This window comes from Emiliania huxleyi (genome assembly GCF_000372725.1).
Source record: "Emiliania huxleyi CCMP1516 chromosome Unknown EMIHUscaffold_18, whole genome shotgun sequence".
NCBI lineage: Eukaryota > Haptophyta > Isochrysidales > Noelaerhabdaceae > Emiliania > Emiliania huxleyi.
The window spans coordinates 729,104-750,080 of record NW_005200784.1 but is presented as its reverse complement, the minus strand read 5'-3'; the positions used below and the strand labels follow the sequence as shown (position 1 = coordinate 750,080).

Sequence of the window (20,977 nt, the reverse complement as noted above, 5' to 3'; positions counted from 1 at the left end):
GGGTCCCGACCCCACCAGCAGCAGAGCGCTGCTGCTGGGGGGGGTCGGCCATGGCTTTAGATGTGCAGGGGGGGTACCGAGCAGTGTGCGGCCGCTCCTGGTCGCCCCATTCTTTTAACCTTAGAGGAAGCTTATGCTTGTAGAGGGTGTGGACCGTGAGTTGGGCCGAGCGTTTTTGATCTCTGGGTGGGTGGGCGCCCGCCCGCCGCCTCTGAGGGGGTCGGGCCCCCTTAGACTGAAAACAAAAACAAGCTCGAAAACAGCCAAAATCAGCCTGCGAGAGTCTGCCCGAGAGAGGCACTCCGCGCCGCTGACCTCATGTGGGGATGTGTGCCGACACCAATACTGATCTAAAACCTGGATACCCTTGTTCAAAGCCGACCCTAAGCGCCATCCTTCCACTGCTCTCACCTGATCGCTGATGCTGCTTCCCCGCGCCGCCTCCTTGGCCCCCTTGGGCGTATTTTCTACTCCCAGTGGGGGGACCGGGCCCCGGGCCCCCTCTTGTTTTCTGTTTTCTGTTTTTCAAAACGCCCGCCCGCCCGCCACCCCGAGGCGGCTCGGCCCCCCACTCACCCAGAGATCAAAAACGCTCGGCTTTGAGGAAATCGAGGGACGCGACCCACCTCGCCACAGACGGTCCCGCGCCTCGCCGCTATCGGCCACACGACCGCAGCTCGTGTGCGTGTGGCCGTCTTTGTCCGGAGCGAATACTCCGACGCGCTCGCGTCGGTGACGGTGTCCCCCAACCTGCGCCGCGCTCGGCGAACCTCGACAGCGCCTTCGGTGGCATGCATCTCTTTGCGCGCGGCTGAAGCCTGGAGAGCAGCTCCTCTGCTGCTCACATGCTCTGCACAGTTGGCACAGCCTACTTGTGCGGCTGCCACAGCTTTGACAGCGATGGGCTCGCCCTCACTGGCCCTCAGTCATTTGTGCTGCGGCTTGTGTGAGCGACACTGCTCGGCGACTGCCGGCACACTGTGAGACCATGGGTGTGAGGTAAAACCACGCTACCAGCGCTTGGTCACATCGGCCCCGAGGTCAGATCCTTCTCCTCTGCTGATGGTAACACTTGTCTCTACTCGCTGGAGCCGAGCAGGAGGGCCCGGCGCACAACCCCTGGTCAACTCACGGTCCACACCCCGTAAAGTGTCAGCCGTCACCTGCCACGTGCCAGTGCCACGAGATGGGCCGGGGGCGGGCGTGTGGGCCGCCTTCCCGCCACCACTTGCTTTTATTATATGGCGCTCTACATATATATTATATATCACACATGGGAGAGAGAACGAGACCGTACACTGAAAAACCTGGCTCCTGGGCCAGTCAGAGTCTGAGAGACGCGCGCGCGGCCTCGGCGCCTCGCAAAACGCACCGCAATGTACCGCACACCACGACGCCACGCGCGGCGGCCAGAGTGGCGTTGCATATTGCCGCACCCAATCCGCTGCTCTCTGCTTTCTTGAATTTGCTAGGGTCCCCAAGGAATGTCTTTGCAAACATCGGTGACAAAAGAAACAAAAACTCGCAATACGATCGTACAAGACCCCAAAAAGAAGCGGGATCGGCGGACGGCACGTTTTTCCTCGCCCCCTAGACTTATATGACGCATCGAAAGTTCGGCGTCCCGGAGCTCGCCGAGCTGAGCGAGCTGACACGAACCCGCACCCGTCCTCGCTGCGCCTGCTTCTCCGCGTGCAACCAGCGCGAGACGGCTGACTTCTTCCTCCGCCTGCCGCGGTACGTCTCCTCGGCAGCGTCACCGTGGGTCGCCTACTTTGAGGCGGTCTACCACGAGCCGCCACCGCTCCCGGTGGCGCTGCACGAGTTCGAGGCCTTCCACTCGCTTCATTTGCCCGCCCAGCGCTGCCACAAGCGCAATCTCTGGTTCGAGCCGCTGCCACAGTGCGCCGCCAGCAAGTGCCGCGCGTGGCTGCCGGGGCAAAGGCCGACTGCGTCCGAGGTGGACGCCTTCCTGCGGACGCGCAGCGTGCCAATGCCCGACTCGAGCAGCCTGATCGTCGCGCAGCGGCCGGTGTCCAACCGGACTCATCCGCCGAGAGGCCAGTGGCTCGAGGTGCTTCGGACGCCAGCGTCGCTGTTGATGCATAAGGTGCGGCGAGCAGCGGACGCTTAGAGCCTTGCCACCGCAGGCCCTGCCGGCATTGCAGCGCGGCGGGCCCGGCTAGCCGCCCTTCCTGCCACGTAGCGGGGGCGCGTGCGCGCGGCGTGCTGAGCCCGCCAGCTCGCCTCCCTCGGCCGCAGGGGAAGCGCCTCTTCCCGGAAGGGGCGAGCCAGTACGGCTGCTGGTTCCTGCCGGCGCGCGGGGCGGGGCTCTTCGTCAACGTCGGCCGCGCGGGCACGCAGCGCACCTTCCGCTCCGCCTCGCGAAAGTACCGCCGCTTCATGCGCAACAGCTACGCGTGGGACGACATGGGCAGCGGCCGAGCGCCGCGGGCGGCGACGCATTGCGACACTGGTCGTCGACCCTCGCGTCTCCGTGGTCTGTAGGGATCGCCGAGGGCGGGCGGAGAGAGGGGTACGACTCGGTGCACGTCCTCGAGAGCAACGCCATCCCTTTCGGCACCCGCACGGCGGTGGGGTGCGTCGAGCTGATCGTGGTCAAGAGCGAGTGCATGGACGGCGCGGCTGCGCTGCCGACGGCCTGCTTCCCGCTGGAGGCGCGACCCTCCCTCCCTCCCTCGCTCTCTCCCTCTCTCCCTCTCCCTCCCTCCCTTCCTCTCTGTCTCCAAATGACGCGCAGTAGTTGCGGCCGGCTGCTGCTGGGCACTGCGTGCTAGCGAGATGGACGGTGCGACGGGCGAGGTGTCTGTGCTCTGCCCTTGGCCCGTAGGCACGTGGCGGATGGGGCGGCGGCGCCAACTGCTCGTGCGTCGACGTGTCGTACGCCGCTTGCGCCTCGCGGCTGGGGGTGGGGTCGCCGCTGCAGGTGCGGGAGAGGGAGCGCGAGGTGGAGAGGGAGCGGAAGAGGGCGGAGGTGGAGAGGGAGCAGAAGCGGAAGAGGCGGGAGAGGGAGGCGCGGGAGAAGGGCGAGGGGAGAGCAAGCTTCTCGGAGGGGAGGAGGCAGAAGCGCGCGCGTGTCGCGCCGCGAGGCCACGCTCAACCCAGCGCGTGTGCAGGCTTGCCGAGCGAAGCGGGATGCTAGTGCCGCAAGTCTATGCGAGTCGTGCGCGCAGGTCGCTGGTTGGGCCCGTGTTTCGTTATTATTTTTGTGCTCTGTGTTGACTGTGATGTGTGTGAGTGTTTGTGTGAGTGTTGCATGCACATGCATATGTTGATACATTTTCTTTTTTAATTAAGATACTCGCGGCTCGGCATCTGCCGCCGCCGCCTCACACACGAGACCATTGATGCCTCGCACACCGTCTGGGGGGGCGACCCCCCCATCTTTGTTTACCGAATGCGTCTCTGGATTAGAGTGCGTCTAGTAGGCGTCCTACTTAGACGCTCGCTGTCCTCGGTATGCTCGAGCATCCTAAGATGCGCGAGTCCATATTAGTTGCTCCGCGCATCCCGAATTGCTCGCGGCATCTCCGATTGGCGTTGCTGTCTCAAAAGACGCGCCGTGCATACTGTGAACAGCGCGTGTCTCAGAAGACGCGCGCATATTTTGAACAGCGTGTGGATCTCAACAACTCAAGAAATACACGCACGTATAAAAAGAAAACGAACGTGTGGTGGCGAGCGCTGCGCGGCGGGCCGTGCCCCCGGCTGTGCGCCGCGGCCGCTGCACTACTACTCGCACAGTCGCGGCGCGCCCACCCGAGCACTCGTGGGTGGGCGCCCTATAGCCTCTCCGCGCAACGTGCTGGGGCACGGACAGCGGCTCTCACGTCTGGCAGCGGCAGCAGGCCCACCGCTGCACCGACTCACACTGAACAGCACGCACAGGACACAGTCACAGAACACTGCCCCTGACGCCACTCACGGCCATGGGCTACTCAGACTTGGACACAGGCACCTCGCTTAGCACTCCATGCACGAGGCTGCCGGTTGCCGTCACCAGCGCCGCTTCCTGCCCAGATCAAACACCTGCGACGTGGCGGAGGCGATGAGCGGCCCGCGGTCGCCGTGAGAGAGCGCGTGGCGGGCGACGGCTCACCGATCGAGCGGAAGCGGTCACTGTGGGGGCGGCGGCGAGGCGGGCAAGCCACCCGCAGATCCCCAGAAGGACGCCGTCGCGAGGTCGAGGGCGGGCGGCGGGGACGGCGAGGGTGAGGCGCGAGGCGCGAGGCGGTGTTGGGGCGGCGGTGGCGCGGGCGGCGGCGGTCACGGAGCGGGGGCGAGAGGGTGGTGGCGAGCAAGACACCAGCGCGCGCTGCGCGGTCGCCGTTCTGACTCACATGCCTGCGGACAGCGCCGACGGGTGGTGAGGAGGGCGGCGAGCCGGCGGGCACGGTGTGCGCGCAGTCGCCGCGCGCTGGTGGGCGACAGCTCACCGAGCGAGGAGCGAGGAGCAGGAGCAGGAGCACAGGAGCAGGAGCAGGCAGGAGCGAGAGTCGGGATGCCCGGTCCCTCAATCGGCAAGTCAAACAAGAAAACGCGCTCGCTGGCCCGACTCTCTGAAGCTGGCTGTGTGTCTTGTGAGCTTGTTTGTGTCTGTGTGTCGTTCGTGCGTGTCGTCATCATCTGTCCCGCGTCCACCCATACCGCGTTGGTGTCCAGTCTGAGCCCGCCTGTTGTTCATCTTTCTACATACATACATCGGAAGTACGCTGTCTCTTCCGTGTTAGGCGCACGCCCACGCCCTCGGCCTCGGGTGCCGAGAGATCACACCGCCTTTTCGATTTCGTCTGGATTTCGTGCTCCCTGCTCCCCCCTCGGTGCCCGGTGCACCCGACACACGGTGTCTCCTGAGACGCTTCCCTGTCCAAGTATAGTAAAATGTGATCTAGTATGCAATTGCCATCTCAGAACAGCTGTGCATCTATAGATGCTTGTGGCGTCTAAGATGGAACGCGTAACAAAAGACACGGCGCGGCTATCCTCCAGGACAGCCGTCGCATCCTAGAATGCCCTGTGTACCCGAGACACATGGTATCTTTGAGATGAAAAGTGCTTCCTAGAATGCGTTTTTGCATTCTAGGACGCATCGGTAAACAAAAATGGGGGGGGCGCCCCCCCAGACGCACACACCGCGCGAGACCTGTACGGATATTTTTTTACCAAATTTTTTTAGCGGTAAACTAGGCTTTAGCTTTTCCCATTTGGGAATGCAGAAAGGGAGGTGGGAGGCACGCGGCTGCGTCGTTCATTCATTATCGCCGCGCCTCTCAGCCAAGCACGGCCACCAGGCCGCGCGCGAGCACGAAGAAGAAGGTCAGGGCGAGCACCGAGGCCGCAACCTGCGCCGTCTCCGGCTCGCTCCGCACGAAAGCCTTGAGCGGCTCGAGGGGCCCGCCCCGCTCGTTGGGGTCGAGGATTGGCGTGTCGAGGAATGCGTCGAGCTCCTTGACGCCTACGGCAGGACTCACGAACCTTTCGGCGGGGCTCCCAGACAGGCGCCGCCGAGCCCCGCCCCGCCCCGCGCCGTCGGCGAGCTTCTCGAGCGCGCCGCGGTTGGCGAGGCGAACGATCTCGGAGACATCGTCATCGCCGGCCACGGCGTCGGGCCCAGAGTCGAGGAAGGCCCGCACGGCGGCCGCGAGCGCATCCGGCTGCCGAGCACCGCGAGGCGGGAACAGGCGTCAGAGGCATCGTGGCGCGGGGCGAGCGTAGATGCGGGTCGATAGCGGGTCAATAGCGGTGAGAGAGCATCCGGAGTTTGGCCCGCGCTGGGGTTGCACGTGGCGGCTCGAGGTGCGGCGAGTGCCCATATCTCCCGGAATCTCCCCCTGTCTCCCCCTATCTCGCCTGCTCGAGGTGCGGCGAGTGCCCGCACTCTTCGACCCAGCGGAACGCAGCGCCGGGCAGCGCCGCGACGAACTTGGGCGCGAACTCGGCCGGCGGCAGGATCTCGTCCTGTTGACAGGCGCCCCCGTGAAGAGGCGCTGCTCACAGCACGTCCGGCGTCCGGCGGCAGGACGCTCGTACCTGCCGTCCCCAGAGGATTGCAGTCGGCTTGGGCGCGAGCCGCGGCACGAGCGACGAGACGGAGTAGCCGCCCCCGAGCAGCCAGGACACGGAGTCGTCCTCCCACGAGGGCCTCGCGCAGTGGAGCAGCCCGACCCGGATCGCGTCGTCGGTGGCGAATGCGTCCGTGTCGGCGTACGCCAGCTGGTTGGCGAGCGAGCGGAGCGGCCAAGAGCCTAGCACGCGGATGCCACCGCGCGCGAACGGCTCGGGCACGGGCGGCGCGCCGTCGATGAAGCCCTGCGGGTCAACGAGGATGGCGGACGCGACCGCGTCGCTGTGGACGGCGTTGAAGTCAATGACCACCGCCGCGCCGAGCGACACTCCCAGCAGCGTCATCTGCCTGTCTCCGAGCACCTGGCGTCGGAACTCGAGCAGCGCCGCCCGCTTCGCCTCGACGCTCACGTCGCCGCCGCCCGTGTCGCCAAAGCCCCAGCCGAGCAGGTCGAGCGCGTACGCTTCCACGCCGAGCGCCTCAAGCTTCGGCAGCGTGCGGCGAAACTCGAGACAGCTGCTGTCGAAGCCGTGCAGAAGCACCACCGGCGGCGTCCCCTCTGACGGAGCAACGCCCGTGCGCACGAACGACGCCTCGACGATACCGTACGACGGCAGATCGAGCGGCATCGCCTCGACGCGGTCGAGCATGTCCTTCGTCGCACTCTCCGTAAGCTCGGCGACCGCCTGCGGCGAGGGCATGAACTTTGGCCTCGCGGTCGCCGTCGCCGCCGTCATCGCGCCTGAGACCCTCGGTGAGGCGGACGGCACCAGCGCCGGCCGCGCCGCCGCACGCAGCGCCGTGCTCGAGACGGCGTTGCCGGCTGGCAGGCAAAGGATCAGCGCAGCGAGCGACCGCATCGGGCATGCGGCTGAAGAAAAAGAATCTTACAACAAAACTCCCTCGCACAACACTGGGCACGCTTAAAAAGAATTTCGCCGGCCAAATTTGAAGACGAACAAATTTATAACAACAAAGAATGCCGGACCTTTATTTTCTTATTGAGGCTAGCACCACACCATGTGTGTGTGTGTGTCGAGGGGAGGGCGCATGCGTCACGACGCTGCTAGAGATGCCTTTCGGGGCCCAGAGATAAAACTTCTGATGCCATGCGTGACCTAGTGGTGTCCCCAGCTATGCCTATGGGCGTGTCCACGTTGGAGCCAGGTGTGGTGTGGGCGCGAGAATAGCTCCGCCGTTCATTGGAGGCAACCGATACGAGTCGACTGGTGTGTGTCGTCGTGGTTTCGTATCAAGAATACTCACTCACTCACGCACCACACCCCTCTCCGTGCTAGCACCACACCCCTCTCCTTAAAATAACCCTTCGGGTCGCTCCTCATCGCAAACCCTGTCAGCAGAGTCCTCCTACGGGAATGTACGTAAGAGCTACATACACTGAAAATCCCTGTGTGGTGGCGGCGTGCCGTCCTCCCATCCTCCCTAAAAGAAAGAAAGAAAACAGACAACCCAAGGGAGGGATGCCCTTGGGTTGTGTGTTTTCTTTCTTTCTTTTAAGGCTCTGAAGAGCGCCGTCGCAGGACGAGGCAGAGGAGAGCGACCCGCGACAGAGGAAGAAGCGACAAGAGAGAGAACGACGAGAGTGGGACGACCGCGAGGTGGCATGAAGGTTGCAGCGAGAATCGGCGAGAGACTGCGAAGAGAGATAGGAAGAGGCGGACTCCCTACGGGTGGGCGAGGGCTAGCGCATCACACCCCTCTCCTTAAAATCCCTGTGTGGTGGCGGCGTGCCGTCCTCCCATCCCTCCCTTGGGTTGTCTGTTTTCTTTCTTTCTTTTAGGCTCTGAAGAAAAAGAATGCGCGGCGCCGAGCAAGGCTGCGAACCTGTCGCTGTCCCCTTGTCAGGAGCAGGGAGAACTATAGGAGAGCGCAACCAGTAGGAGGCGGCCCGCGCCTGCCCCCGTGCCGCCGGGTGCAACCCGTCCTATACGAGAGAGGAATCCCTGGGACCCTGTCGTGTGGGTGAACCCTGCAAAGGATCAGCGCAGCGACAGCGAGCGACCGCATGCGCTCATGCACGTTTTTTTCTTTATTGAAAACACTGAGAGAGTGTGACATCTCTGAGCTCTTGCTCTACACACAGTCACAGACTAGAAAAGGGGCCCTTGCCATTCCCCTGTAAGTAGGGGGTCCACAGCGCCCACCCTTGAGCGCGAGGTGGCACGAAGGTTGCAGCGAGAATCGGAGAGAGACTGCGAAGACCGAAGAGAGATAGGAAGAGGACGCCCAAGGTGGGCGACGGCTAGCACCACACCCCTCTCCTTAAAATCCCTGTGTGGTGGCGGCGTGCCGTCCTCCCCATCCCTCCCTTGGGTTGTCTTGGAGCACTTGGAGTGCAGTCATCAGCCTCACATCCAGGGCCGGGGAGCTGAGAAGCGCACCCAGCGGGCCGGATGCTCGGGATCGGGTTACGGGCTAGAGAGCCCTAGCCCTGGGGGGTGCGCGGTCGCAGGGCCATAACACGGTTCTCCGAGGGATAGTACCGCGCTCCGGGTTTCCCCTACCTAGCAGCAGAACGCACCCTCTACTCGGAGCTAGTGGACACGACACTAGCTACTGATACGAGAATACGTACCGCCCCCACGCAACTACTCGAAGATAATACGAGAATACGCAGCTGCGAGACGCCTATAAAGAAACAGCGAGGTAAAGTTCGGCGGCTATGATAAACCGAAAGTTGTCGTAAAACGCGGCGAAAGCAAAGTAGAGGGCGGGCTCTTTTGCCGCAGCGATGCCCGCAGCCTGTCGAGCAGCTTCCGCGGCGCCCATGCGCCGCGGGGTTGACCGACAGCCGCGCCTCTCGAGCCATCCGTGCCACGCGCGGCGACGCGCACCCCGCGCGGCGGTCGGCGCCCTGGCAGTACTGCACCAGCCAGCACGGCGTGGAGCAATGCATTGAGGGCATTGTGCTGGGCGCCAGCCAGCATGCCTCAGGACAGAGCGAGAGAGCATGCTGCGCACCCTGGCGCAGCACCAGCTCGCCTCCAATCAGGCGCTCTCACCACTGCACAGCCGTCCACGAGCACCCGCAGCTGCACTGCACAACGCTCAAGCTCAGGAGCCTCCCCTTGTTGTCGCAGCTTTGTGCAGTGCAGCGTGCGAGCAGCGCAGTGCCAGGCCGACCCCTGGCACGCCCGGGCGGCTGTGGGACGGAGGCCCGCCGAGGGAGTGCGAGCCGCATCGGCGGCCATGTCTCCCGTCGCCGCGAGCGCGAGCGGCGCAAAGAGGCAGCGTCGCGCATGCTTTCCGAAACGTCTCTCTCGTCCTATTTGTACGGACTGCTGCCTGTTTTCTTTCTTTCTGAAGAAAAAGAATGCCAAGCGTGCCCACCCAAAGCGCAGAACCAACCCTCGGAGACCTGTGTTTACTTTATGGCCCTTTCCCTGCGAACGCGCGCCCCCCAGGGCTAGGGCTCTCTTGCCCGTAACCCGATCCCGATCATCCGGCCCGCTGGGTGCGCTTCTCAGCTCCCCGGCCCTGGACGTGAGGTTGATGACTGCACTCCAAGTGCTCCAAGTGCCGAGCAAGGCTGCGAACTGTCGCGCTGTCCCCTTGTCAGGAGCAGGAGAACTAGGAGAGAGCGCAACCAGTAGGAGGCCCGCGCCTGCCCCCGTGCCACCGGGTGCAACCCGTCCTATACGAGAGAGGTCCTGGGACCCTGTCGTGTGGGTGAACCCTGCCCAGCCCCCCTCCGTGTCGCGATGCGCTCGTGCGCTCCCCGCTCCCGTTCCCCTGTGTCCCTGATCGTCCTTCCTTCCAAGATCCTGCTCGTGCAGGTGGGGACCTTGTCCTCCTCCCATCCCTCGGTTGGTTTGTCTGTTTTCTTTCTTTCTAGCAAGGAAAACTCCCTTGGCCTGGTTTTCTTTCTTTCTGAAAAAGCCAAAAACGTTAAAAAAGTCAAGGTGCCCGCCATCGGTCGCGCCCTTTGATTGCGGGAGCCCTTGGCGCCGCAATGCACCAACCACGATGCCACCTCGCGCGGGCGGGGCGGGCGATTCTACTACTTGTCGCGGCCATTCTGCCGCACAGCCTGGGATTCGCGCCCATCTCGACGTGTGTTGACGACGACGCTGCGGTGCCCGCGTTTGCCACCGCCCTCGGCGTCCAAGTGAGCACCTGCGCCGAGGTGCTGTCCATGGGATATTGCCCGTCTGTGCCGGAGGACATCCAGCACTACTGCTGCGCCTCGTGCGCGGGCGCATCATACGACTCCCTCCGGGACTCGCGCAAAGGAGGGAGTCGCGATAGGGGGTCCGGCGACGGCTGCAGCAACGACGATCAGTGCTTGTCTGGCGCGTGTCGCGACTGGAGCAACTTTGACAAGCGCTGCTGCCCGCACGGCCACGGCAACAGGTGGGACCAGTGCGGCAACCTCCCCTCAGGCAGCGCGTGCAAGAACTGGGATGGTTCCCAGTGCCAGAGCGGCCGCTGTCACGACTGGACCTGCACCAGGGCCAATAGAGAGAATGGCGAGAGTTGCGGCGCTGACGGGGAGTGCTTGTCTGGCGCGTGTCGCGACTGGAGCAACTTTGACAAGCGCTGCTGCCCGCACGGCCACGGCAACAGGTGGGACCAGTGCGGCAACCTCCCCTCAGGCAGCCCGTGCAAGAACTGGGATGGTTCCCAGTGCCAGAGCGGCCGCTGTCACGACTGGACCTGCACAAAGACCTGCAGCAACGACAACCAGTAAGAACTTATAGGCTCGTCCTTGCTGCTTTTACTTCTCTTTCCTGACACAGAGGGTGAGCTATAGGTGCTCCGACCCGTGCTGGCGACCTGGGCATGGAGACTGCGACCCGTACCGGATCTGCATCAACGGGGCCTGCTCAAACAGCCCAGGTCGACACGAGGACGCGTGCAGCAGCGGCAGCCACGTAAGCTCCCCCCTGCCCCACCCCCCTCAACCCCATATCCACGCTTCCCTCACATGGCTCGCGCAGTGCTTGGGCGCTGGAGCCGGCAAATGCATCGATGGCAAGTGCAGGCATGGTGCGCCATGCGAGGTCTGCAGGGTCGACGGCCTCACTCCGCGCCACTCGGACTGCGGAGACGGCCTCTGCAACTATGAACCGGGGTGGTTCTTTGGCTTTTTTGGTTCCGGCCGGTGCGATTCGTTGCCCCCTTACTTCTGCCTCGGTATCGACGACGTCGAGTACTGCGCCGCTGACAGCAATGTCGGCCACGGTGCGCCACGCAGAAGTCCACACAGATACTTCCCTTCGGCTCGCCCATACACTCGGCAGCACTCTCCTTCCCTAGGCCGCCGGGAGTACCACGGCGACAACCATCACACAGTCGAATTTCCAAATGGGGAGATCGAGGCGTGGATTTCCTGCTAACCGGCCAGGAAGATGGGACAGTTCGGTGTGCCGAGCTACACTGGCTCGCCGCTCGCGGCCGGGCATGAGGCGGGGCGACGAGACGTCTTGCCACCCGCTTTGCAAGCTTCTTGCCCTCGCTTGTTTCGTCGCTCAACTTCAGAGAGATGGTAGGGTGGGAGTCAGGGTAGGAGGGTGTAGATGCTGGGGAGTGAGGGCTAGGGACTGGGGTGGTGCGTAAGCAGTTTTCCCCGGGGGGAAGCCTGGATGCGTATTATTTCGTGACGTAGCGCCTTGGTCTGCGGCTCGCCTTGGTCATCATAATGTTTTACTACCTGAGCCTGCAGCCTATATTCTTCTATGCTCGAGCGCCCGGCAGACCAGAGACCACATACGCTTTTACTGCTGCTGCAGGCTCACAGCGCCCGCGCCGAGCCCGGCCTGCGCGACAGCTTCGCGCGGCCCGCGGCGCCGACCCGTCAACTTTTGAGGATGTGCTTGGAGCGGCCGCCCGAGGAGGAGGTAGTGATCTCCACGTCCTTCCCCTGCTCCAGCTTGGCCATGAGGCGCCACGGCGTCCGCGTGAACTCGAACTTGAGGTATCCGAAAAATGGAAACTGGGGGGGGTTCTCTCTGCTTGGTGGGGGATCACGACAGACTTGAAATACCGCTGACAACCCCCTCTGAGGAGCGGCCTCGCGGGGCTTGCCTTGGCGTCTCAGAGGGTCCCCGTAGCCTCAGAGGCTGCGCCGCTCAGAGGGTGCCTGTCGTCTCAGAGGGTCCCCGTCGAGGTGTGGTGTCGAGCGGTGTCGAGCGGTGTCGAGCGGTGTCGAGCGGTGTCGAGCGGTGTCGAGCGGTGTCGAGGGGTGTCGAGGTGTCGAGTTTGGCACCTTGACACGGACGAGCATGGTCCCAGCCTAGATGGTGTCGAGGGGTGTCGAGGGGTGTCGAGTTGGTCGAGTTGGCATGGGGTGTCGAGGTGTCGAGTCGGTGTCGAGGTTTGGTGTCGAGGTGTCGAGGCCAGGGCTCAGCCCGTGGGATGGGGACAGCACCCCAAAACTGCCCCTCGGCGGCATACAGCACTGCCAGCCAGCCTCTTCCTCCTCCTCAAGGGCTGTACTATAGGCCATATTGCGCCGCCTCCTACTGGCAGCCGGGCGGGCGCGCGCCGCGGGCGCCTCGGCGCGCGCACGGCTCGCAAAGTTCGAACGAGTACTGCCGCCCGGCCGCCTCAAGGCTGCCGGACGGCAGTACTCGCCTCGCAAGGCGCGCACCGGCTGCTCTGGCTGCTGCGCCGGCGGCCGCTGCGCTGGCCGCTGCTGCGCCGGCTGGCGGGCGGTACGGCCGCCGGCGGCCGCTGCACCCGCGCCTTCCCTCGCGGGCGCCGTCGCGCCGCGCGCGCCCAACTCTGCTGGTACACGGCACGCGTCGTCACACAGCCGCGGAGAACAGGCGGTGCTGTGCGTGAAGCGCGCGCGATCTCGTATTTTAAGGCTGGATCCGGCCATTCCAAGGGTATACCTTTGAGAATCCCCAGCGTCCCACCCTCCTAGTCACACTCTCAATTTCTCGACTGGCCAACACGAAGTGCTGCGATCGGGGGTGCCCCATTTCTTTTTTCATTTCTTTTTTTGGGCCCTGTGGGCACCCGGTCAGAGTTACAACAAACAACCCGACGTGGACGCGTGCAACATTGGCAGGGGCGGCAAGCGCTTTTCAGGCGATGTCAAGGTTGTCTGCCCCCTCACCCGCGGCGGGGAGCATGGTCGGAAGGGCGCTTTTGTCGCCTTCGGCAACACCGAGGCGTTCTACCGGAACATGGTCGAGGGGCATGGGCCCTACCGCGCGGAGGGAGGGGGAGGCGAGGGGGAGGGGGAGGGGGATGGAGGGGAGTGTGAGGGGTATGGGGGCGAGGGAATGGAGGGAGAGAGGAAGAGCAAGGGCGAGAGGGGGCAGGGGACTGGTCCCGATGGCATACTAGGGGGGGCAGGGTAGTGGGCGGCGATCGCCGCATACCGTCCTATGGCGGCGAGTATCGCTACGCCAGGGAGGACAAGGACGTCGACGTGCGGCTGCTGCTGTTCGAGTCGTTCGGTGGGTTTGGGAAGGGGGTCGGCGAGATCCTCTGTGGGGGCGGCGAACGTGCTGCAGAACAAGCTGACGCGGGCCCAGTACCTCGATGAGGTGACTTGGACCACCAAGAGCTGGCTGGGGCTGCAGAAGCAGCGCATCTCAGTCGTTCTTCACACGGCCATCGCAGAGCAGATTGTGAATGAGCTTGCCAGCGGCGAGGGCGGTCGAGTGCACGGAGCTAAGTGCCTCGCCGTCCTCGCGGGAGTCGCTTAGGCGGCTCCAGTGGTGTACCTGTGTTAGTGCCAGTGCGCGCCAGTCCCGTGCCCAGTGTTGTGCGAGGGAGCTTTGTAAAATTCTTTTTTCTTCTGCGAGACGCCTATATACAAAGAAACAGCGAGCTAAAGTTCGGCGGCTATGATAAACCGAAAGTTGTCGTAAAACGCGGCGAAAGCAAAGTAGAGGGCGGGCTCTTTTGCCGCAGCGATGCCCGCAGCCTGTCGAGCAGCTTTCGCGGCGCACTCCCTGCTCAATTCTTTTTCTCTTGGGCACCGCATGGCCACAGGTAGCGCAATGTTCTTCTCAAGGCAGCGAAAACTCACCGCGAACGAGGTGCTCGGAGTCAGCCTCGACGCGAGCCCTGCCGAAATCAAGCGTGCGTTCCGCACCCTCGCGCTGCAGCACCACCCCGACAAGAAGGACGGCGATGCAGCCCTCTTCTTGAGCATCTCAGAGGCGTACGAGGAGCTGTCCAGCAAGTCGAGCGGCGAGAGCCCCTCTATCCCCAACATGTGTGAGGAGCTGTGGACGGATCGGTCCGACTCGCCGCTCTGCAAGGCCTGCCTCAACGGCGACCGCGTCGAGGTGAATCGGCTGCTCGCCGAGGCGCGCTCGGACCCCTTCCAGCAGGACATCGTAAACAGGCCGGGCCGGTCTGGACTGACGCCGCTCAAGTACGCCTGCGTCAACGGGCACGACGCGATTGTCGAGAAACTGCTCGAGTCCGGCTGCAGCGTGGAAATCACGAGCCGGGCGGGCGTGACGGCGCTGATGGAGGCGTTGTGCGGATCATGGGGTGGGAGAATCCTATCGGTTAGCCCTAAGCCTAATCTCTCTGTGGAGGCGTGCATCATGGGGAAGGAGTCGTGCGCCCGGCTGCTCCTCGACGCGGGCGCAGAGGTCGACAAGCCGAACATGACGGGGCAAGCGACCTCCAGCCCTCGCAGTCTCTGCGGGCCCATCCCCGAGGCTTCGGAGGCCTCCTCACACGTAGGCAGACCGCGCTTTCCTTCGCATGCATGGCGAGGAGCGGCAGCGAGGCGCGGTGCCGCCTTGGCCGCGCCGGTCCATGACCAAACCGCTCATCACAACATGGCCGCCGGCGCTGCTCAGGCGTGCTGCCGGCTGTTGGTCTCGCGCGGCGCCGTGTCCTCTCTAGTGCGGAGCGGGGCACAGGGTTGAAGCCTCGCTTAATGAATGGACGGCCCCTCTAGGCGCCGACCGCTCTCGCCCCGACGGCGAGGGGAGGACGGCGGCACACTTCGCGCGCAAGGTCAAGAACGAGGCGGTGGCGGCGTGGCTGGAGAAGGGCATCGACGCGGCGAAGCACGCCGGACTCCAGTCCGCTGTTCAGCTGGTGGTGGATTGCGGATGATAGGCGACGTCGCTCTCACGCACGTGCGGGGCCGCGAGGGCGAGGGGCAGGGCGGCGAGGCGGCGGGTGGAGAGGGGAAGGGCGGCGGGGCGGTGGGTGGCGGGGCGGTGGGCGGTGCAGGGGAGCAGGGCTGCGAGGGGTGCGGCTCGCGCGACCCGAGCTTGTCTGGAGGAAGAGGCGCCTTGTCCTAGTCCGGCTATGATGAAGCAGCGCTAATAGGAAATTGAATTGATTGAGTGCAATCACAGGCGCTTTCTCGCGGTCGCCGTCGGCGTCGTCCATCGGCGCTCTTCGCTCTGGCCGTGAGGCGGCTGTGCTTGAACGTGAACTCATCGAAAGGAAGTTGCTTCGCCGCAGGCGCCTCGCTCTGGTCGTGGGCGGCTATCATTCGACGCCAATCAATGAACTAATGGCCTAGTTCGCCGCCGCAGGCGCCTCGCTCTGGTCGTGGGCGGCGGGGCGCGTGTCGCCGCTGTCGTCCGCAGCGCCGTCCCGCGAGGCGAGCCTGCGGGGGGGGGGCGCTTTTGCGGGTGCGCGGGCAGGGGGCGCTTTCACCGTCCCGGTGAGGGCGAGGCAGGTCGGGGCAGGCCGGCGGTGAGGAGGCATCCCTGTTGTTGAGGAGCGTTGAGTGGCTGACAGGTGAGGCTGATGGAGGGGCAGGGCGGAGCGGTGGGCGGCGGCACGGGCGGATCGCACGGCGGCAGCGAGGCGGGCGCGCGAGGCGGGTCCTCCTCCTCCTCCTCCTCGACTATGAACGAGCATCGACTGTTCGTAGGCGGGCGGGTCGCGAGGCGAGTCGTCGTCCGCCTCTTCCGCCGGCACCCGCCCGCCGAGTCTGGGGGAGATATGGGGAGATATGGGGAGATATGGGGAGATATGGGGAGATATGGCACCCGCCCGCAGAGAGGCTTCTCGACTCACCGACGCCGTGACTGGCTGGCGATAGGCGCTTTCCTGTGGAGTTGGGCAGGCCGCGTTTCGCCGCCGCCCTCCGCCGGTCCGTCGCAGTGCCCCCGGCGAGCACTCCTAGCTGGTCCGCAGCGAGCAGTGCGATGCGTCATAGGCACCCGAGCTTGTCGGGCTTGAGTGATGGCCAGCTGGTCACGGCTCCAATCAAGAATAGGCCCGTCACGCGACCCGAGCTTGTCGGGCGGCGTCGCTTTCGCGGGCCGGCCTCTCTCCCCCCACGCCCCCCCACGCAGGGGCGGCGGCCCAGCGTCTGCTTCTCCGGGCTCGTCGACCCGCGACTCGGTGGCCGGCTGCGGTGGCAGTAGCAGAGTAGTAGTGGTAGCTGTGGCGGTAGCAGCAGCACAGTAGCAGTAGGCTGGGTGGGCGGCCGAGGGACAGCGGAGCGTCACTTCACGGCTGTACGCGTGAACAGGTCGGCGGATCGCTCGGAGGCATCTCGCGGTCCTCGTCGATTGGCGCTCCTCGTGGGGCGGCTATCATTCGACGCTAATCAATGAACTAATGGACTACTTCGCCGCCGCAGGCGCCTCGCTCTGGTCGTGGGCGGCGGGGCGCGTGTCGCCGCTGTCGTCCGCAGCGCCGTCCCGCGAGGCGAGCCTGCGGGGGGGGGGCGCCTTCTCGCCGGGGTCGCCCGTGTCCCGGCGGTCGGACTCCGTCGGGCGCGTGGAGGAGGGTGATGAGAGTGGCTCGATAAATGGCATGGGCCAGCATAGCCGCCACGAGACGCCGTCGTTGGCGTAGCCGGAGTTCCACACGTAGGGATTATCTTTCTTTCTTTTGTGTTAGTGCCAGTGCGCGCCAGTCCCGTGCCCAGTGTCGTGCGAGGGAGTTTCGTTGTAAAATTCTTTCTATGACCTCCGCATTTGGCGCATGCCCCGCACATGGCGGCGCCCACAGCCTAGAAAAGAATTTCAATAAAAGAAATCAAAAGCACATGCCGCCCACCACTGTGGCCTTGCGGCTCTGGCAGGCATGGCTCCAGGCGCTCAGTGGCAGTTGCCAAAGGATGCTGTACGTATGACCTCTGTACGTGTGAACACTGTGATTGTGTGGTCAAGATTGTATTAAATCGTACACTCCAAGAGAGAGCCTCCCCCTCGTGCCCCCTCCCCCTCGATCACTGTACACTGATCGCGCACGTCATAGGTCATACACACACTCTTCGGGTTCGGCAACTCTCGCCGCTTCGTGCGCCGCGTCGCTGTCGACAGCTCTCGCGTACCCACGCATCCTGCGCCGGCAACGGGCAAAGTAGCCGAGCGCACCAAGCGCGGCGACGGCGCCGCCGACAGCTCCGAGGGCGAGCCGACTCGCAGGGTCTACTGCTAGACCAGTCGTCGGCGGCGGCGGCGAAAGGGGCTGCGGCGGCGGCGGCGGCAACAGGGGTTGAAGCGGACTCGGAAGGGGCTGCGACGGCATGGACAGCGTCGGCCGCTCGACGTCATTCGGCCAGCTCATTTCGGCCAGCTCGTCCAATCCGTCGGGAAGGGCGTAGACGCGAACGTAGTCGAGGAAGAGGGTCGTGCCAGGCGGATCGAGCGCGGAGAAGTCGACGGGCTGCGAGGGGCCGTCGCCTCCCACCGCCAAGTTAGCGATCAGGTACTGCGGCCTGGTGTATGGGAAGTTGGCCGCCGTCCGTTGCGCGGGCGAGTACGAGTAGATTGGCGTGCGCCCGTCGTCGATGAAGAAGGCGATGCGCCGCGGCGTCCACAGCAACCTCCACACATGCCACGCCGGCTCCGGCTCCTCGAGGGCGAAGCAGCCGCCCTCGAGCGGGTCGAGCGTGCCCCACGAGTGGCGCGAGTTGTGCACTGTCGAGCAGGAAGCAGCGCCGCGCCGGGTGCCAAAGATCTCCATGACGTCGATCTCGCCGCATGCGGGCCAACCCATGTTCGGGTCGAGCAGGTCGGTGCCCAGCATCCAAAACGCGGGCCAGAGGCCCGCCACCAGCGGCGCGCGCACTCGCGCCTCCACGATGCCGTAAGTGAAGTTGAAGCGCCAGAGCGTGGTCAGCCGGGCGGAGGTCACGGTGCCGTCGGCCGAACGCCGCGCGGTGAGGGCGAGCGAGCCATCTGCCACCCGCGAAGTGCCGCGGCCGGGGCCGACATAGTCCTGCTCCTCGCCATTCTCCGGCGGCGAGTTGTCGTGCATCCACTTCGACTCGTCGATGGAGGAGCCGTCGAACTCATCGCTCCACAGCAGCGGGCCCTTCGGCAGCGGCGGCGGCGACGACGATGGCGCAGGGGAAGGGGGCGATGGCGGCGGCGGAGGCGGCGGCGAGGGCGGCGGCGGCGGCGAGGGCGGCGGCGAGGGCGGCGAGGGCAGCGGCGAGGGCGGCGGCGGAGGCGGCGGCGAGGGCGGCGGCGGCGGCGGCGGCGAAATCGGCGGCGAGGGCGGCGGCGAGGGCGGCGGCGAGGGCGGCGGCGGAGGCGGCGATAGCGGCGGCGGCGGCGATTGCGGCGGCGGCGGCGAGGGCGGCGGCGGTGGCGGCGAGGGCAGCGGCGAGGGCGGCGGCGGAGGCGGCGGCGAGGGCGGCGGCGGCGGCGGCGGCGAGGGCAGCGGCGAGGGCGGAGGCGGCGGCGGCGGCGAGGGCAGCGGCGAGGGCGGAGGCGGCGGCGGCGGCGAGGGCGGCGGCGGAGGCGGCGGCGAGGGCGGCGGCCGGAGCGCTCCCTGCTCGCCGACCTGAACGTAAAAGGTGGGGGCGAGGAGGGCGAAGGAGCCTCGTTGCGAGCCGTCGTCCTGCCGCACCTTCGCCATGACGAAGACGGCGAAGGTGCCGGGCGCGTCGGCGATCCACGCGCCTGCTCACGCGCAGAGCCGTGAAGAGACGCTGCTCGCAAGCGGCAGGCCGGCCGGTCCTCGCGCCGGCGAGCGAGGGCCCGAATGGAGTCGGCGGCGCCATCTCCCACTCGCCGCGCATGCCGGGGAGGGCGGCGTCGCACCTGGCGATCTGCTGCGCGAGGCTCGGCCTGTAGGAACGGCCGTAGGAGGGTCAGAGAGGAGGGGGCTCCCCCGCCCCGGGCATCTGCTTGGCGAGGCGCGGCCCTCCCCGCCCTCCCTCGCCGCTGTGGCTGAAGGCCTCGGGCGTGCTGAAGTGGACGTGCCACATCGCCTCGCCGCCTCGCCGCGCAATGATGGCGTGGGCGCCCATCGCGAGGTACCTGCGGTGCGAGGCGTGAGGGCTGTGAACGTGCCTGCAGTGTGGAGACACGGAAGGGAGGATTGTGAACGCCGCCTCCTGCACTGCACATATGCGAGCACAGGGGCCATGAGTACAGGGCCCATGCGGCGGGACTGATGACGCATCCTCTCGGACCGGAGTGCAAAGGACGTGCAGCCCGCATCTAGGGCCGGGGACGAGTGCAGCTTCCCCGTCGCCGGCGACCCGTCGGCGCTGCGCACGTACAAGTTCAGGCCCACGCACGCCGGCGCGATGAGCGGGCGCTGCGCGTGCGCCGCCGCCTCTGCGGGCACCTGCGATCGCGCCTCGCCAAACAGCGCGCCCGCCAATCGGTGGCCGGTGGCAATGTCGGCCTGCAGCGCGCCAAAGGCGGTCGCGTCCAGCGCGCCCGCAACCAGTCGCGCCCGCCAGCACTGCTCCGGCGGCGGCGGCTGCCGCAGCTGCTGCGGCGGCTGCGGCTGCGGCTGCTGATTGCACGGCGCCTCGAGGTCGCGCGAGATGGCGGCTGCGTCCTCGATCTCGTCGGCGCCGCGCCCGCCCAGCCGCAGCGTCACAAGCCTGCGGTCCGCGCTCAGCGCCGCCACCAGAGGCGGTTCCGGGCGGGGCCGCGAGTGTCCTGCTGGGGTCAGCGTGACGGGGTTGGTGAGCGCCTCGCCCTCGACGAGCATCTCTTGGCCTCTGCCCGGGTCGACGTGGACGACGTCCTCAGAGTCGATGCACATCTGTATCGCCGGATCCCACGCGCGCACGCCAAAGCTCGCGTGCAGCCGAACGGTGAGCGGTGTCGAGCCGGCGCCGTCCGGAAGGCGGAGCTGAATGGGGAGGTCGGCCGCGTTGGGCGCGAGCGAGGCGGCGTCCGGATGGACGTGCCACGCGTACCGCAGGTCGGTCGATGCAGCAGAAACATGCACGCGCCGGCCGTGCATCTCGCTCAGGAGCTCCCACCGGAGCGGCCGCCACTCGACCCGCTCGTTGAAGACGTACCGAAAGTAGAGGCGGAGCGAGATACTGGCGACGCCGCCGCTCATGGAGGAGAGTCGCGCATCCGCACGGAACCAGCTGTGCAGGTTGTCTTGCCGGATGTTGCTCGCTGGGCAGCACGTCTTGCCAGTGCGGGTCCTGTAGCCGGTGCCAGGGCGGCAGAGGAAGGACCCGGTTTCGGCGGTGTCGTCGCCAACCCTGACCATCGACCTCGGCGGCTCTCAGAAGCTGCGGGAGGACGGCGAGCCACGGCACCGGCGCGCTGGTCACGATCGAGCAAATCGGGGCCGACCCGCGCTGCTTCTGCCGGGAAGCGCCGGAAGACTCACGTAAACGCACAACTCCCAGGGATTTATTTCTTTTTCACCTTACGGGGGAGGAATTAGAGTAGAGATACCCCTCTGCAGTACAGGAGCTCTCAGCGAGGGCATGACATTGTTGGTTAATAAAAATCTCTCTCAGGCGTCTCTCCTGAATACAGATGGAGAGAGAGGGAGGCAGATCTTCGCGGTTTTTTGTGTGCGCGGCGTGAATCCCTTGCTTAGGGTGTCCTTGCGGGGTGAGATTTCTCTTTTTGCTTGAGTGCGTCTTGCTCTTGGCGCAAGCAAGTCTTGGGTCCGGGGTAGTGTTTTTGAGAGAGATTTTTAACAATGTTTTGTTGTGTTTTTGTGTGAATCTCAACGAGGGGCGGCACGTCA

The 20,977-nt window shown here is 65.3% G+C and overlaps 4 protein-coding genes across 4 annotated transcripts; 2 read left to right on the top strand and 2 right to left on the bottom strand.

Moving 5' to 3' along the window:
* Positions 1-5,175: 5,175 nt before the first annotated feature.
* EMIHUDRAFT_434393 (hypothetical protein) lies at positions 5,176-6,949 on the bottom strand. Its single transcript, XM_005783481.1, has 4 exons — positions 6,052-6,949; positions 5,872-5,979; positions 5,549-5,675; positions 5,176-5,476 (listed from the first exon to the last, which is right to left on the bottom strand). The coding sequence occupies exons 1-4, from the start codon at positions 6,943-6,945 to the stop codon at positions 5,292-5,294; spliced, it is 1,314 nt and encodes a 437-aa protein (XP_005783538.1). The 5' UTR covers positions 6,946-6,949; the 3' UTR covers positions 5,176-5,291.
* A 3,292-nt stretch (positions 6,950-10,241) lies between these two features.
* On the top strand, positions 10,242-11,445 carry EMIHUDRAFT_203221 (hypothetical protein; the record flags this gene model as incomplete). Its single annotated transcript, XM_005783480.1, has 3 exons — positions 10,242-10,792; positions 11,118-11,290; positions 11,366-11,445. 3 exons carry the CDS (start codon positions 10,242-10,244, stop codon positions 11,443-11,445), a joined length of 804 nt encoding a protein of 267 aa, XP_005783537.1.
* Positions 11,446-13,980: 2,535 nt separating this feature from the next.
* EMIHUDRAFT_203218 (hypothetical protein) lies at positions 13,981-15,148 on the top strand (the record flags this gene model as incomplete). Its single annotated transcript, XM_005783479.1, has 3 exons — positions 13,981-14,555; positions 14,768-14,838; positions 14,988-15,148. 3 exons carry the CDS (start codon positions 13,981-13,983, stop codon positions 15,146-15,148), a joined length of 807 nt encoding a protein of 268 aa, XP_005783536.1.
* Positions 15,149-17,257: 2,109 nt separating this feature from the next.
* On the bottom strand, positions 17,258-20,485 carry EMIHUDRAFT_203217 (hypothetical protein; the record flags this gene model as incomplete). The annotated part of the gene is made up of 7 exons (XM_005783478.1): positions 17,258-17,348; positions 17,541-18,325; positions 18,800-18,918; positions 18,947-19,086; positions 19,225-19,278; positions 19,503-19,651; positions 19,853-20,485. The coding sequence occupies 7 exons, from the start codon at positions 20,483-20,485 to the stop codon at positions 17,258-17,260; spliced, it is 1,971 nt and encodes a 656-aa protein (XP_005783535.1).
* Between the last annotated feature and the right edge of the window lie 492 nt (positions 20,486-20,977).

Bases quoted from the DNA above. Each gene is read 5' to 3' on its own strand.
- EMIHUDRAFT_434393 (XM_005783481.1), bottom strand. From the start codon at position 6,945: ATGCGGTCGCTCGCTGCGCTGATCCTTTGCCTGCCAGCCGGCAACGCC. The intron at 5,980-6,051 runs GTACGAGCGTCC...GCCTGTCAACAG, and splicing joins CAATCCTCTGGGGACGGCAG to GACGAGATCCTGCCGCCGGC. The intron at 5,477-5,548 runs GCGCGGGGCGGG...GTCCTGCCGTAG, and splicing joins GCTCGAGAAGCTCGCCGACG to GCGTCAAGGAGCTCGACGCA.